Genomic DNA, 13,800 nt, shown 5'->3' with positions numbered 1-13,800 from the left:
TCTACCTCTGAAATACTTAAATTAGAAATCTCTCTGTGGTAATTCTTGGAAAAAGAACTGTCGCGTTGTTTGAAGATACGCTGTACTCCCCTTCAAATCACATTCTAGCAAAAATTAGAAGGATGATATGGAGGAACTACTGTCAGTTCACTCTTACAAAAAATGGCTTTATAGTTTGACACCCCCCTACCAGGGTCTGAATAGTATATTCAGATAAATCTGGATGTAAATGATAGATATAATTGCAAGATATAAACACAGAGAACAACTAATCAGCAAATTGTACTCTTAGGCTTAGACACACGTTTTAAGATGAAATTATTGCTGTAAAGCATGTTCAGTTTAATCCTTTTTGCTTTTGGTTTTTGGAGGCCGCTTTGCAAAATGAAACATCAGTAAATAACTAAGAAGCCAGCTCGCAAGTGAGCTCAGAAATAGCAAGTGATTCCAGTGCATATTAGTTGTTACATATCCGGAGATTATGCTTCCCCCACCATCATCACTATTGCTGTTTTAGAAACGATGGTAAAGTAGTGGCTGCTCACAGTCTTGTCTTACTGTTTCCTACTGTTGAAATTTCTTTTTTGGCCATAGCTTTATTATGTAAGCTTGTTCCTTGAATTCCTTCCTCTCTTCCTTCCCTTATACAGGCAATGTCTAATGTTACTGTAAGGTATCTAGATCATAAGCTCCTTTGGAAATAGATTTTTGTCTTCCTGCATTCTGTAAAGTGTCACACATAGGTACATCACTTGCTGTACACGTAATATGGAATATAGTATGCTATACAATAGTGTATAGTTTATACAGATGACAGAGAGAGAGGAAAGGAGTACAAGTAACAAAATTACTATTTCATGAGATAGCAGAATGCCAAGCAATGTAATTCCCAAGAAGACTGTAAGCTTTATGCTGAGAGTTGAAGGGTTATTTAGAAGAGCAAAGACAACAGGGCAGGTAAGTGACGAGGAGCAGAAGCAGCGTTGGCTTCCCTCAAGTAGAGGACTGAATCTAGAGCCGAGACGGACGTGTCATCTTGCGTCAGCTGCTTTCTCTCTGGTTAAGGGCTTTAAGTATTGAGTCAAGGGGAGCTTTATGGTTAAAATAACACTGGTAACCTTACTCGCAACACTCAGTGCGAGTGTCTGTTTCCTTGGTTTCCAGCATATTTGGAGAGGGACCTTCCCACAGTTTTCCGCTGGCCAAAGCCTAGGTACATAATTCCTTCCATCATCTTCTGGATTTCTGTTGTCACGTGTTAGCTTATCTGACGGTTGGCAGATTGCTGAAAGTGACGATCCTTGCTGTCAAAGCAAGGAGCAAAAGTCCCCCTCCCCATCCAGCAGGGCCAAGCTCTCCTTGCAGGGGAGCTCCTCTTGCTGCTTCATGCCACCGTTGGGGGCGTGCGGCAGCTGCTGCAGGTTGTGGGTGCTGGCTGACTGCTGTGCACTTCTGTACAGCTCATGCTCCCCTCCCCAGCCGTTCATGTGCAGCACGAGCACCTGGGGTTTTGGGACAGACCTCAGCAGTTAGACCAGGTTTTACTATCAGGACAAAACATTAACAGGAATTGACTTGCCTGCACTTTGAAGGCACGTGAACTCTTAAAAAGCCTGCTCTGAATCTGAATCTTTTTTGAGGGAAATGAAGCATCCTGACCTAATGATAAATATGAAAAGACAAAAATTGCACATGAGCACCATTAACTTACTTAGATCTGTATATATGTAGTGACAGCACAAGTATTTTTATCCTCTTATCTTACACTGGAATCGGGCTATTTAGAAGAAGCTAATGATCTCTTGGATTAGGAAGCAGGTTGTTTTGTGTTCCTTCTCCTTCCTCAGAAACACAAAGCTAAAGGAGGTGGTCAAAAATTACTCTTTTTTTCATTATTCTCAGTCCAGTTTTTCAGTGCAAATGAAAACTTTATTTATTGAACAAATTTGTTTAATTGCTGTTAGAAAATCTGCTTCATGGCCTCAAATAAGTTAGAGGAATGAAGATATTTTACTTTACTCAGATTTAAAATCAGATTAGAGCAAAGGAAGGACTGTCAGCAAGTCTGACTTCCCTGCTAGTCATTCCTGTTACTGATGGAACTAGGCATGAGGTTATAAAATAACTAGTCTTTCTCCTCATCTGTGTAGGACAGCTTAATATCATGGACCTTGGTATGATGGATTTTTCCTTGGATCAGAGTATCTTCTTGGTGGTTCTGTGCCTCTTCCTTCATCAGACCTCTCATTAATGAGCCACTAGATTGCACCTGCCTCACCAACTGTGTAACTTGATTACCCTGTGAAGAGTGGCATAGCCTCTGACGGAGATGATGGCTTTGCCGCAGATAGGAGCCAGTGGATCTGTTGGAGGGATTACAGTTTGCCACCTGGTAGCTCTGGTGAACGATTGTGTCAGCTGCCTGTGTTGTCGCGTTGCATGCTCTACTTGCCCTCTGTCACTTCCTTCTCCATGTGAAGTCACTGGGGGACTGCGAACCCTCTTAAAAAGCCTCTCATAGTACCACTTAAACCAAGCACAAAACTGCCAAGCCCCTCCATTTCTAACCCAACTTTGGAAAATCTTCTGGAATGGTATTTGAAACTTGACATTTGCTCCTGCTGACTGTGGGGAAAAGTAAAATTCAAGTAATGTTTCAGTCCCCCTCCTCTCCCTTTCTTGGATATTATTAACCTCTCCTAGTTCCCTGCATTTAGGATGGCCAAGATAGAATAATATTACAGTAATGGCTATCATCATCTCAAATGACCCATGTTTCACCTCCCAGCTGTTAAGAAGATGGCACACTGTGTTGTTTTTCTGCTAGGGTAATTCCTAAGCGCAGCCCCTTAAGACTTAATTGAAAAGCCTTGCTGAGAGATGGGTTTGCTCCAAGAGCACTTGTTTCTTCCTACACTGCCACCCACTCGGTCTGTCTTGTTGATTGATTTTCTGTTCTAAAAGCCAAGTGTTACCTTCAGACCCACACTCAGATCAATATTGGTAAGAAAGCAAGTGAAAACAAAAGAAAGATTTTTTTTTTTTTTCCTGGTGCTGAAGGCAGTTGTCTTTTGTGGGTTTTTCTTTTCTTCTTTGAAACCTGGGCAATAGTTGGCTGGGATTTATCAAGCTGTGAGTTCTCTCTCTTTTTTTTTTCTTTTTTTTTTTTTTTTTTTTTTTAAGTACTTAGAATCTGATTTACCACTGAATCAGTCTGTTACTTGGCTCTTTATTCTGCAGGAACCCCACTCACTGGGATAATGCTATCTGTCTGAGGCGCTCTCACCTTTTTATTTTAGCATTTCATGGTCACAAATGCCTGTCCTTACAGTGCCTGGCAGGACAAGGAAGTGATGGTGTCCCTGCCTTGCTGACAGAGGCACGTGGGTCATCTTAAGTACTTACTTGGTCTAAATCCAAAACTTGTCAAAAGCTCTGACCCTGTTCCTGCTGTCAGCTGGTGAGACCCCGGTGTGATGCCAAAAGGACTGTGGGTAGCACAACGTGGTAAGCATGCAGTTACTGTGTAGCATCATGGGTTCTCTTGTGAGACCCATGATGTCTCAATGAACATGTATGTGCTCCTTGAGGCATGGTAGATCTTATACTACTATCTTCAACCTCTGCATGAGGGCTGTTTAACGGCACTGCAGTGCCTTCCTCTCCTGCATGACTTGTTTCACTTTACCTGGAGGAGCTTCTGGTGGGACGTGAAGAATGCATTTTCTGCTGAAGGTGACTGTGGTCACTGTTTTGTGTGTACAAATCTCTGCTTTCATTGCAGGTAGCAGACAGCATGATGGATGTGTATGACTTTGTTTACGAGGAGGTGAGGAAGAATGCTTCCAGCTTCAGGAGGCAGGAACTGACTGCCATCCACGAAACAGTAAGTTATCTTTAGCCTTGGCAAAAACCTTGCTCTGGAGTGTCTTTCTATTGGTTTCAATAGTTCAAGCCTATGTTCTGTTCTATTAATGCTGGTTTTCCTTGGGAACAGGGGACCCCTGCTTGCTGGTAAGTCTGCTTTTCCTTTTCTAGACACTTCTTCAGTTTGACCAACTGGATTATCAACAGGAGGGAAGGATCATCTGTCTGCGAGTTGCTCTGGTGCAAGATCTTCAAAGCTTTTGCACCATAGTGTATTTCAGCAGACCCTTTGCCAGGCAGCATTTCTCCACATCTGTGGTGTGATAGATGGATATACACATCTCTGATGTCCTCAGCCCGGTATAGAGAAAGGGTGAAATTCCATATGACCTAGCAGAAATACTTAGACTTGATTATCTCTATTTGCCTTTGAACATATAGCTGGTGAGGACCAGAGAATACATGATTTTTGTGATATTAGAGACTGCTAGCAAGCTCCCAAGAATGATAAACCAAGGATGTTGTCGACAGAGGGAAGTTCTCTGTAGTGCAGTGGGTGGGTCAAAGTGACTGCCCAGAGCACAGGGAGGAAGTTTCTCATCAGAGAATACAAGATGAAATGGCACAGATGAGCAAGGATGTCTCCTGTGGTTAAGACCTATGAGTCCTCCACAGACAGCTGAGTAAAGGAAATGCCGTCTCCTTACGCAGCAGGGCCTGTTTAGACAGTGAGCTCATGTCATGCAGCAGATCTGGAAGGAAAAGTCAGATTTGCTCACTTGTTTCCACACTTCTCCCACGCAAATCTTATTTTATTTTCTGTATTTTCTTAATTCAATGTAATAAGTGCTTTCCAAAGCTGTTTTCATCTGTGCTTCTTCAAACACAGTTAAGAGTTAATGATTCTCATTCTAATGATATCAGTGGCCCCTTAGAGAGACAGCCAGAAATGTTAGTGCTTCTTGTGGGGAAACTGAGGCCCAAGGATATTAATACATCCAAATTCACCTTTGGAAAGGTGAACCAGGCAGAGTACTGCTTCACCAATTGCTTCCTTTAGCCACTTTAATAGATGGATAAATAGTCCTCCTCTCTCTTTTTTTTTTTTCCTGGCTCTAAGTCAGCTTCATAGTAGGTGTTGCTGGACTCCCCTTACCCCAGCCTATAGCAAGTGCTGGAAATATGGGTTTCGGTATTGCTGTGGGGTTTTTTGTTTTTTGTTATTGTTTTGGGTGGAGTTTTGGTTTTGTGTGTGTGTGTGTGTGTGTTCTTGGGGTTTCTTTGTGTTTTGGGGGGGAGGGTTGGGGTGGCCTGTTTTTTTGTGGGTTTTTTTGTAGTTTTTATTGTTTTTTAGAGCTGCCACAGGAGCAACCGGCTGGATACTGATCATTCAACTGCTCTAAGTATAACTTCTGTTACTCTGATTGTTAGTTATGTGCTTTCATTATTTGCTCTGCAGAGCCTTGATTTTGTAAAATCCTGGTAGCAAGGAAGAGCCCACCGTCACCGACACAGGCGGCTGCAGGTATCTGCCAGGAAGGGAAGTGCCCACATCACTGCCTAACCAAGTGCTTGCTTGCTTTCAGTTCCTATGCTGCGGAAAGCACTCTCCCTTCGGAGGGGCAGGAGATGTCGAACACAGGACGTGCCCACCAGGCTATGCCGGGGTAGCAGAAGAGGTAAAGAGAAAGTTGATCCTTCCTTCTTACCTTCTGCATATACAGAGATTATGTGATATCACAGGCATGTGTCTTAAAATCCTGCTGGACTTCCCATGTGATATTAGTTTCTGAGGCTTCAAAAGGTATTCATTCCTTTAACAGCAAAATGTGGAAAGTGTGTACAATAACTGTAGTCGCTTTTCTGATGGCATTGAACAGATACTTAAAATAAGAGGAGAAACTCATAAATAAGGATTATTATGTCCAGCAGTCACTTCGTCAAGTACGCTTCATTCCTCTTTTCTGCAGTATCTGTGTAAAGTGATAGAGAAGCCACCAGTACTGGATGATCTCTTTATTGAAATTATATCGTAGATATTTATACAATAGATTTGCTCAGAGTATGGTTTTTTGATTGGAGTAGTCAAATGAATTGAAGTAGCTAAAGCTGCCAGCTTCCATATGTATATTATTCCTAGGAAAAACAAAACTGCGTTGCTACAACTATACAAAAACATCCTCTTATGCAAAGACGTGAAGTGCTAATGCAACTCTGTGATGTTTAGGCACACGCAGCCTGCTGGGTAGCATTTCAGAATACTGTCTTCTAGAAAACAAATTCTCAAAGCAGGGTAGAATTCAGATCAAATAACAGGAAGGAAGAGGAGAACAAACTTGGCCACTGTGTGCGTGACTCTGTTCACCACTCCTAATGGTTTGAATTTTCTCTAGTCGCTAGCTGGGGGAAGTAAACATGAAGATGTGTTTCACAGCCTGTGAAACCACAGGATTTGGTGATTGAAATGCATTTACTCTTTGACATCGATGCTGAGATGCCACAAGTGCTCTTACCCAGCTCAGCAAACACTTGGTCAAGGCCATGCTTCTACATTTTTCAATGGTTCTCTTGACTTACTGGTTGTCCTGGAAGTTCGGTTTGACTTTGGTGGAGCCACTGGCATATTTAAAACTAATACTCATATTCAGAACACCTTGCAAAATTGAGCAATAGCATCCTTGAAGAACATATATTGCATTACAGTGTACTGCATTTCTGTGTTTTCATTTCACTCCTTCCATTTTTCAGTGGAAAAAAAAATGTTTGTGCATGCGCATATTCACCTGTGCATGTGTGTCCTGTCCTCTCCCCAGTGCGTCTGAAACATACCATACTTGAAAGAAAGGAGGAGGTGGGGGGAAGCAAACCTACAATATATTTTCTGTTGCTACAACATGCTTCATCTTCCCGAGCTGCAGGGCAAAGTAGAGGAGGTGTCCCTCTGGTCTGCAATTGGACTAGTCCAGTTCTGCAGGATCCCTTTGTTTTTCTTCCAGTTGATAGCAATGTTGTGGTACCCAAATTCACATGACATGGGATGATTTTGAAGGAGAGTGCCTGTTATTGCTGCTTTGCTCTCATCCGTACTGCTCCTCAACTAATGGTGAAAACTACCTTGCTCCCCTTTCTGTCCTCCAAACAAATGTTCCCTCTGATAGAGAGCACCCGAGAGAGACTAGGGGCCTGAAAGGGCCTTTTTTTTTTTTTTTTTTAAAAAAAAAAAAAAAAAGAGTCATATTAAGCACAGTCGGGTAGTGGAAGATGAATTCCCTAAGCTACTACTGTGCTGTCACAGTCTTTCTTTCATCTCAGGATTGCCTCCAAGAGATCCAGGAGTTCGTGAAGAAGCATATGGATTTTGTCTCTGCACTCCTGACCATCACCATCTGTTTTGTGGTAGTTATGCTTATTCTTTGCTTTTCTAGCCCAGAAGGGCAGACTTCAGGAGGGGAGTCATGTCCTAAATTAGCCTCAAGAAGATAGGATTTGGGTGTCTGACTTGGATGATTGCAGAGCCCAGAGTTCAGTGGCAGAGAAATAAGCGGTGGTGGACTTTGCCACAGAAATTAGGAAAGAACCATCGCCTTGGGTCTTGTGGCAGGTGCCAGGCTGACAGCTGGAGGGATTTCTCTGTGAAAGCAGTCATTGGACTCTTTCTGCCGAAGCTAGACATGACGGATGGGAAGGGGGAGCAACACGGGAGTGGGCTGCAGTACCGTTTGATTTTGTTTCACGTGGGTTTTGCCCTGGAAGCAAAGGGAGGCTGTGTCACTGGGCACAGATACTTGTAGATCAGATAAAAAGTTGGCAGTAGTGACAGAAAGGAGATGCAGAAAAGCTCAGTCTTTCAGGAAACACAGTGCCTCTTCTTACCTAAAACTAACTGGCTGCTTCTCAGCTAAGACTGAAGCATCTCCATGTAGCTGTAGCTCAAAGCCTAGAAAGTTAATGAGCACTAAGAGTGGAGCGCTGTGCAGAAAGGCAAGGTCTCTTCCTATTAATGAACCCAGCACAAATAGGACTCTTGGGCACCTGGTGGGCAAAGTATGGGCTTGTAAGGAGCAGACTACAAGGAAAGAGCAGCATGTGTTGTCTTGGATCCCGGGCACAGCCTTGGAAGTAGGATCTTGCAGAGGGTCATTTTCAGCGGCTAGCTTGGGTAGAAAGGGCGTCACTCATTCTTTACTGAATTTGCACGTTTTTGTGGGGGGAGAAGGCATGGAAAGGGAACAGGAAAGCTGTAATGGGAGCATGTACTTCAGTGCAGAAGTCAGTGAGAGAGCCCCGTGTGGGCAGTTTGTTCAAGAGCTGGAGAGCAGCACTCTCAAAACAAGTCCTGTTTTACATATCTGCCGAGCAGTAGGCAGACACATCACACCTTAATTATCTCTCTACAAGGGTCCTATGCATGTGGTAAAACACACCAGAAAAGAATACCATCTGGCTGACTTGTGTTTTAAACATGAAGTTGGGGGGGGGGGTCTGCTGTAATATCTCTGGGACAAATTTTTCTGACTAAATGTGTATTTAGAGGTGTGTTCTAGTTGTTGTGGAGTTTTCTGTTTGTTTGTTTGTTTGTTTGTTTTAACTGCTTCTATCTGCCTTGGCATAGTATGCAGTATATCTAAGAGTGGGTAGCTTTACTTTTAAGCCTTATAGATTAATACTCCCAAATGCCTCCCTTAAGACTAATACTCCCAAAAGTTTGTCCTAACTTTGCAAACACTGTGTAGAAGAAACAGAGAGTCTTAAGCCAATGACACCTATCTGCAAAGTCCTTCACCAAACAGTAGTTTGTCTTTTATCCCATTCCTATTAGAGAAAGTTGGCAGGAATACCGGGTCTGAGTTATTCCTCTCAAATTGCTATGTCTGAAGATAAAGGTGGGTATCTGCAGAGAAATTGGTATATTTAAGCATAGCACAAGAGTAGCATGGCTGATCTGTGGAGCTCAGACAGATTAAAAGACTCTTCTTCATCTAAAGAAAACACAGACAAATGAAAACTTATTACTAGTAGTATTAAAAATCATGAATTAGGCAAACTGTCTGGTAATGCTAGACGTAGCAGTCTGATGTAGCATATTTCTACTTGCACAGAATTACGTGCATACGTATAAAGCTTTAGTACTAAGGCTTTATTGACTTTTGGTGTAGCTGAGCTATCTCTCAGAAAATCTTCAGGAGGCATGCCTGATGCATGATGTGAAGTCACCGATGAATATCTGGTATTGCTTTCTGATTTTTCTTGGATATGGGAGAAATTTCACTTCAGCCGTGTGCCCACAAAAGCGGGAGAATATTTTCTTTCACAGCTTGATGCTATAGCCAGATAACGTGACAGTCTTTGAAGTACACGCGGGAGGAAATCTCGACGAAACATTTGCTGTTATGACGGCAGGATGCGAAGGAAGCGCGCGATGACTGGTACGGCTGTTCCGATGTCGCAGTCCTTCCAGCTAATGATGAGCTCTTCACAGGGGTACCCAGATCGCGCTGTGCTCAAAGGCCCTCGTGCATTACGGCACGATCCTTTAAAGAGCACGTTGTTACAGCCCTCATCGTACTTCCCACAGCAACCTTGCCTGTGAGAGGTTGCTTGGGTAAACTCCGATAAGTGATCGGACAGTGCTGCACAACGTGATGATATACCAGTCAGCAAATCAGAATATTACAATGCAAAGGAAGTATACTGTCTCTGTAATACTTTAGAATCATGCATGTGCGTGATTTTTTTTTCCCCAAACTCCGAACAATATACAAGGATTTTTCTTCCCTATTTTATTTTTGTAAAAGGCTATTGTAAGGTATATGTTTGTTTGCACAGAGGAATGTTTTGTGGCAGGAATTCGAAATCTAAATTTCCTGGCTTAATCTTATTTTTGGTATTTTTAGGCCCGAGTTTGAGCCATGCTGTGCTAATTCCAATCAGATGCTTTAACCACATGTTTTTTCTTTCTGTCGTGTTGGAGTTATGGTGTTCGCCATTTTGCTGAAAAACAGCTCTTTTAACAGAAATGTGACGCTTCAATACACAACAAGTTCAGAAATGCCAAGTGCGCTAATAGGCAATGTTTTTCCTCTCTCATGCAGCTGAAGCATCATAATCAGTTCAGTATTTAACTATTCGCCTATTTCATTTATTTGCTTTTAGGTTTATGGGATGATTCTAACTTCATTCCTCTGCTTCTCCATCCACTTTAGCAACAATCTAGACCGGAAAGGCAAATACACTCTGTGAGAAAGGTAGAAATCTGTTGATCTGACTTCCCTACTAACTCGAGCCAACTCTTGGCACAGGAAGCTGCCTGAAGTCATCTGCAAAATCACCTGAGGTGGTGCTGCTTGGGGACAGGAGGTGGGACATGTCACCGTTACTCAGGTTGCATGTTTCCCTTTCCAGCACTCCTAGCTGTTGTGCGTTGCAAACTTACTGCTCAGGATGATGCTTTATGGAAGAGCAGTACCACATCTTCTTGGAAAACGGACAAGGACAGAGGGGTGTGTAGGCCTGGGCTCAGGGATACAGGTTGCCTTGCTGAGTGTGTGGGAAGGACAGATTGTAGCTCAGCAGTGGGGGCACAAGCAGCCTCTGGGTCAGAACCTAAAAAAGGTGTGTGTGTGTGGGGGGGGGGGAAACAAAAAAAGAAAAAAGAAAGAAAAGCCCAGCAAGAGAAAATCACAGCCTGAATCAATCTGCCTGATTCAGGCTTCTCTTGTGCTCTCATCTGAACAGCTGCTGGTTTCTTGTGACCCCAAAAGATGTAACGTTTCTAGGAAGATAGTGTAAACATATTTGCTGACAGCAAGAGATTTGTCCTGGGCTGCAATTCAAAGCTAAGTGTGGCACCGCTAATGGGAAATGTGTTCTCCACCCTGGACATTCTTCATTATTGACTTTGGGCAGGTTTCTAATCTTATTTAAGTATCTAGGCATCCAACAGCCATTGACTTATTTTTTTTCCCCTCCTAATTCCAAATATTAGCAACTCATGGAGTTCTTGGTATAAAGTTTAAAAAAAAAAGCTGTTTATGAATTATAAAATGTACAACCAGAATAAGGACATATTACTTCTTTTTAATAATATCCACGTCATTTTTGATTCTTAGGATTCAGTCTATCTCCTGGAGCTTGATGTTACATCAATTATATAGTGGTTGTTCAACTTATTGCCTTGGTTTCTTATTTATCTCTCTTCAATAACCTACCATGCTGTGAAATACAAAAGGACTCTAATACTACATATGACAGGATTTGTGTTTAAAATCTGTAAGAGAATGGGACTGATCTCCAGCCAAGTTAGCAGTGCAATGTCCAACTCTACATCCTCATTGAATCTCTTTATCAATAATAAACTTAAATAGAAATTTGAAAAGTCTCAAACTAGACTGAGCTGAGTTCTTCAGTTGATTATCTAAGCCCTTCCTGTCATGCTTTGCCCTTGTTGCAAAGAGGCAGAGCCACTTCTGAGCTGAAAACTGTAATAGCAATAGCCGTATAGTTTACAGCAGATTTTCCCACAGGGAGTAAATCTATGTGAAATGGTTTTATGAAGTAACAGCAGCTTTTAGAAGCTCTCCTTCGCTATGGCTTTTACCCATGGAAAACAGTAAGGGGCAATTGTTTTTGAAATAAATGAGGAGACCCTAGGGCTGATGATGAGGGCAATTTCTGGCCCTCAGATATGGACTGCTATACATGTATACAAGCAGCAATACAGCCTACGCTGCTTTCCCTAACCTGGTTAGTATTTGAGCAAGGTTGCGAATATCTTGCATGGGAAAGAATTGCATTAAGGAAGAAAGGGCTGTATGTCCTAATCCTGCTCCCTTGGAATGAGCAGAGTTTCACCACTGACTTTACTGGAAGCAGGACTGAGTGCTCAGAAGTGTTACTCAAGCTACCTGGCAGTCACCAACATGCCTCTGTCTAGCAGGGATTTAGTAGTAATTATGCTTACCCTAGGAGCTGCACTTGCAAACATATACTCACTTTCTAGCAGCAGGGAAAGATTCAGGTTCGTGTGTGTGTATACTTTTTGTTTTGTTTTTGGGAGGGGGAGGATATCGTTCTCCAGAGTTGGACAATCTCCACTGTGAGCTCTAGCTGTTACTGTCAAGGCTAATGCTTATTATTCCACAGACCAGCTGGCAGCTCATGTGACTCATGGTTGTTTCAATAAAGATGAATTTCTTGCAAAGGGCTGTCATTCCTTCTCTCTTTCTGCAATGCACAAGGCTGTCTGGATTGCTTGGGTGTTTGAGTAATGAAGTCATCAGTGATCCTTTCGGTGCTGGGAAGAGATATTCCCTGTGCAGCTGGCACGTGCCTGTTGCAGACGCGTGCCTTAGCAGCGGAGACAGAGATGACTGCATTGATCCTTCTGAGGAAGAGGAACTGGCAGGCTGGAGTATCTCTTCGGCTGTTAGTTGTCACTGACCTCATCAGCCTCCTGCCACCAACAGCTGGCTAATGTGAGAGCAGTCATGTCCTTCACAAGAACTAACACAAGCAGACGCAGGGAAAAAAGCTTAAGGACTCATTAAAGCAATAAATAAAGAGCAGAGCATTTATATAAAAGGAATCTCTTTAATATTTTGCTTGGAAACTGGAAGAGAAACTTTTGATTGGATTTTTTTTTTTGGGGGGGGTGCTTAAGTTTTTTTAAACATTGGATGTTCAGGTCTTATATGCCCTTTTGTGCCACAGTCTGGTAGCTGCAGAACTAATGATATTCCGCCATATCAAAAATTGGAGGTTCAACAAATACTATTATTTGATCTTACCTACTTAAACTTCTTTAGCTCTAAATTCCAGTAGGAGAACAGATATCGTTGTTAAAGCTTTAACATTGAGATTAACAGTGCTAGGTGCTCCTCCTTCCTATGCCAAGTTTCAATGTAAAGTGATGAATATGGGCCAGGAGTAGCTTGTACATAATAAAGAAACAGGAAAGAACTAGAATCCTCTTCCCTTGAGTCATTTGTGTTCACTGGAACTTCATCAGAAAAGCAGGTAAGTTTTAGCACTTACTATAAATGTATGTGTGGGGGGGTATTTTTATACATTATATTTTATATCTATTCTATATTTATTTATAAAGTATGTGTCTGGGTACAGAATTGCAGTTTTCACACCTATGTAATGGTTTTTGTTGCAATGGCAGCAGGGTTGAGAATGTAACTTGCACCAGACCTATTCACAGAGGGGCTAAAGTGCCTGGCACGTGGCCGCTCCTTCCTGGAAGGAAGGATCAGACTGGAAATACGCAAACGCTTCTCCTAGTGTGGCTGGAAGTGCCCTTCCCTCTGAGGTGCTCATAGCCATCTAGGGGATTTTGGTGATTTTTTTTTTTCTTTTTAAAGATTGATTTGGAGTACAGTTGGGAAACATTCTAAATTCATATGAATAAATTGGCTTTGGTTTAAAAATATTCTTAATAATTATTATTTATTAGATCTTAATAATTATCATTCTAATTAATAAGAAGTCTAACACAGCATAAACTAAAAAGATTATGCTCTGTTTGTATGTGCTAGCAGTTTCATGATCTTTTTCTATTCCCATTTCACATGTTTCCAAATACCCTGGAGCTTCCATGCAAGGAGAAGCATCTTTAATGAGCCCGCGACAGAGCAGCACTCAGCAGGACACTGTGTTTTCCCTGGTTCCCCAAGGGAAAGACATCCACTCTGAGACGGTCGTAGTCGCTGCTAGCACACCTGCGTTTGGGGAGCCCACCACATCCGAGCTCACTGGCCAGGTTTTCCTGCAGCGGCTGTGGGGAGAGCGTGGTGAGTAGAAAGGGGTCCTTCTGAAATGCTTGTGGCTTCACAGGGTGACGTGGGAGCACCCCAAAACCATGCGGTAAGCCACTTGAGGTGCTGCAGCAGACTGTGCGAGGCAGTGAGCGAGGGCTGAAAACCCTCAAAA

The 13,800-nt window shown here is 42.5% G+C and overlaps 1 protein-coding gene across 1 annotated transcript in view; it reads left to right on the top strand.

The window, feature by feature from the left end:
- The window catches only part of TSPAN32 (tetraspanin 32), a 34,248-nt gene extending 24,132 nt beyond the window's left edge, over window positions 1-10,116 (top strand). Inside the window, 4 exon segments of the mRNA XM_062576329.1 lie at window positions 3,785-3,886; window positions 5,454-5,546; window positions 7,180-7,263; window positions 10,021-10,116. Coding sequence (XP_062432313.1) covers window positions 3,785-3,886; window positions 5,454-5,546; window positions 7,180-7,263; window positions 10,021-10,116 — 375 coding nt within the window.
- Window positions 10,117-13,800: the final 3,684 nt, after the last annotated feature.

The sequence above is a fragment of the Rhea pennata genome, chromosome 5 (genome assembly GCF_028389875.1).
Source record: "Rhea pennata isolate bPtePen1 chromosome 5, bPtePen1.pri, whole genome shotgun sequence".
NCBI lineage: Eukaryota > Metazoa > Chordata > Aves > Rheiformes > Rheidae > Rhea > Rhea pennata.
This window is presented reverse-complemented; position numbering and strand designations above follow the sequence as displayed.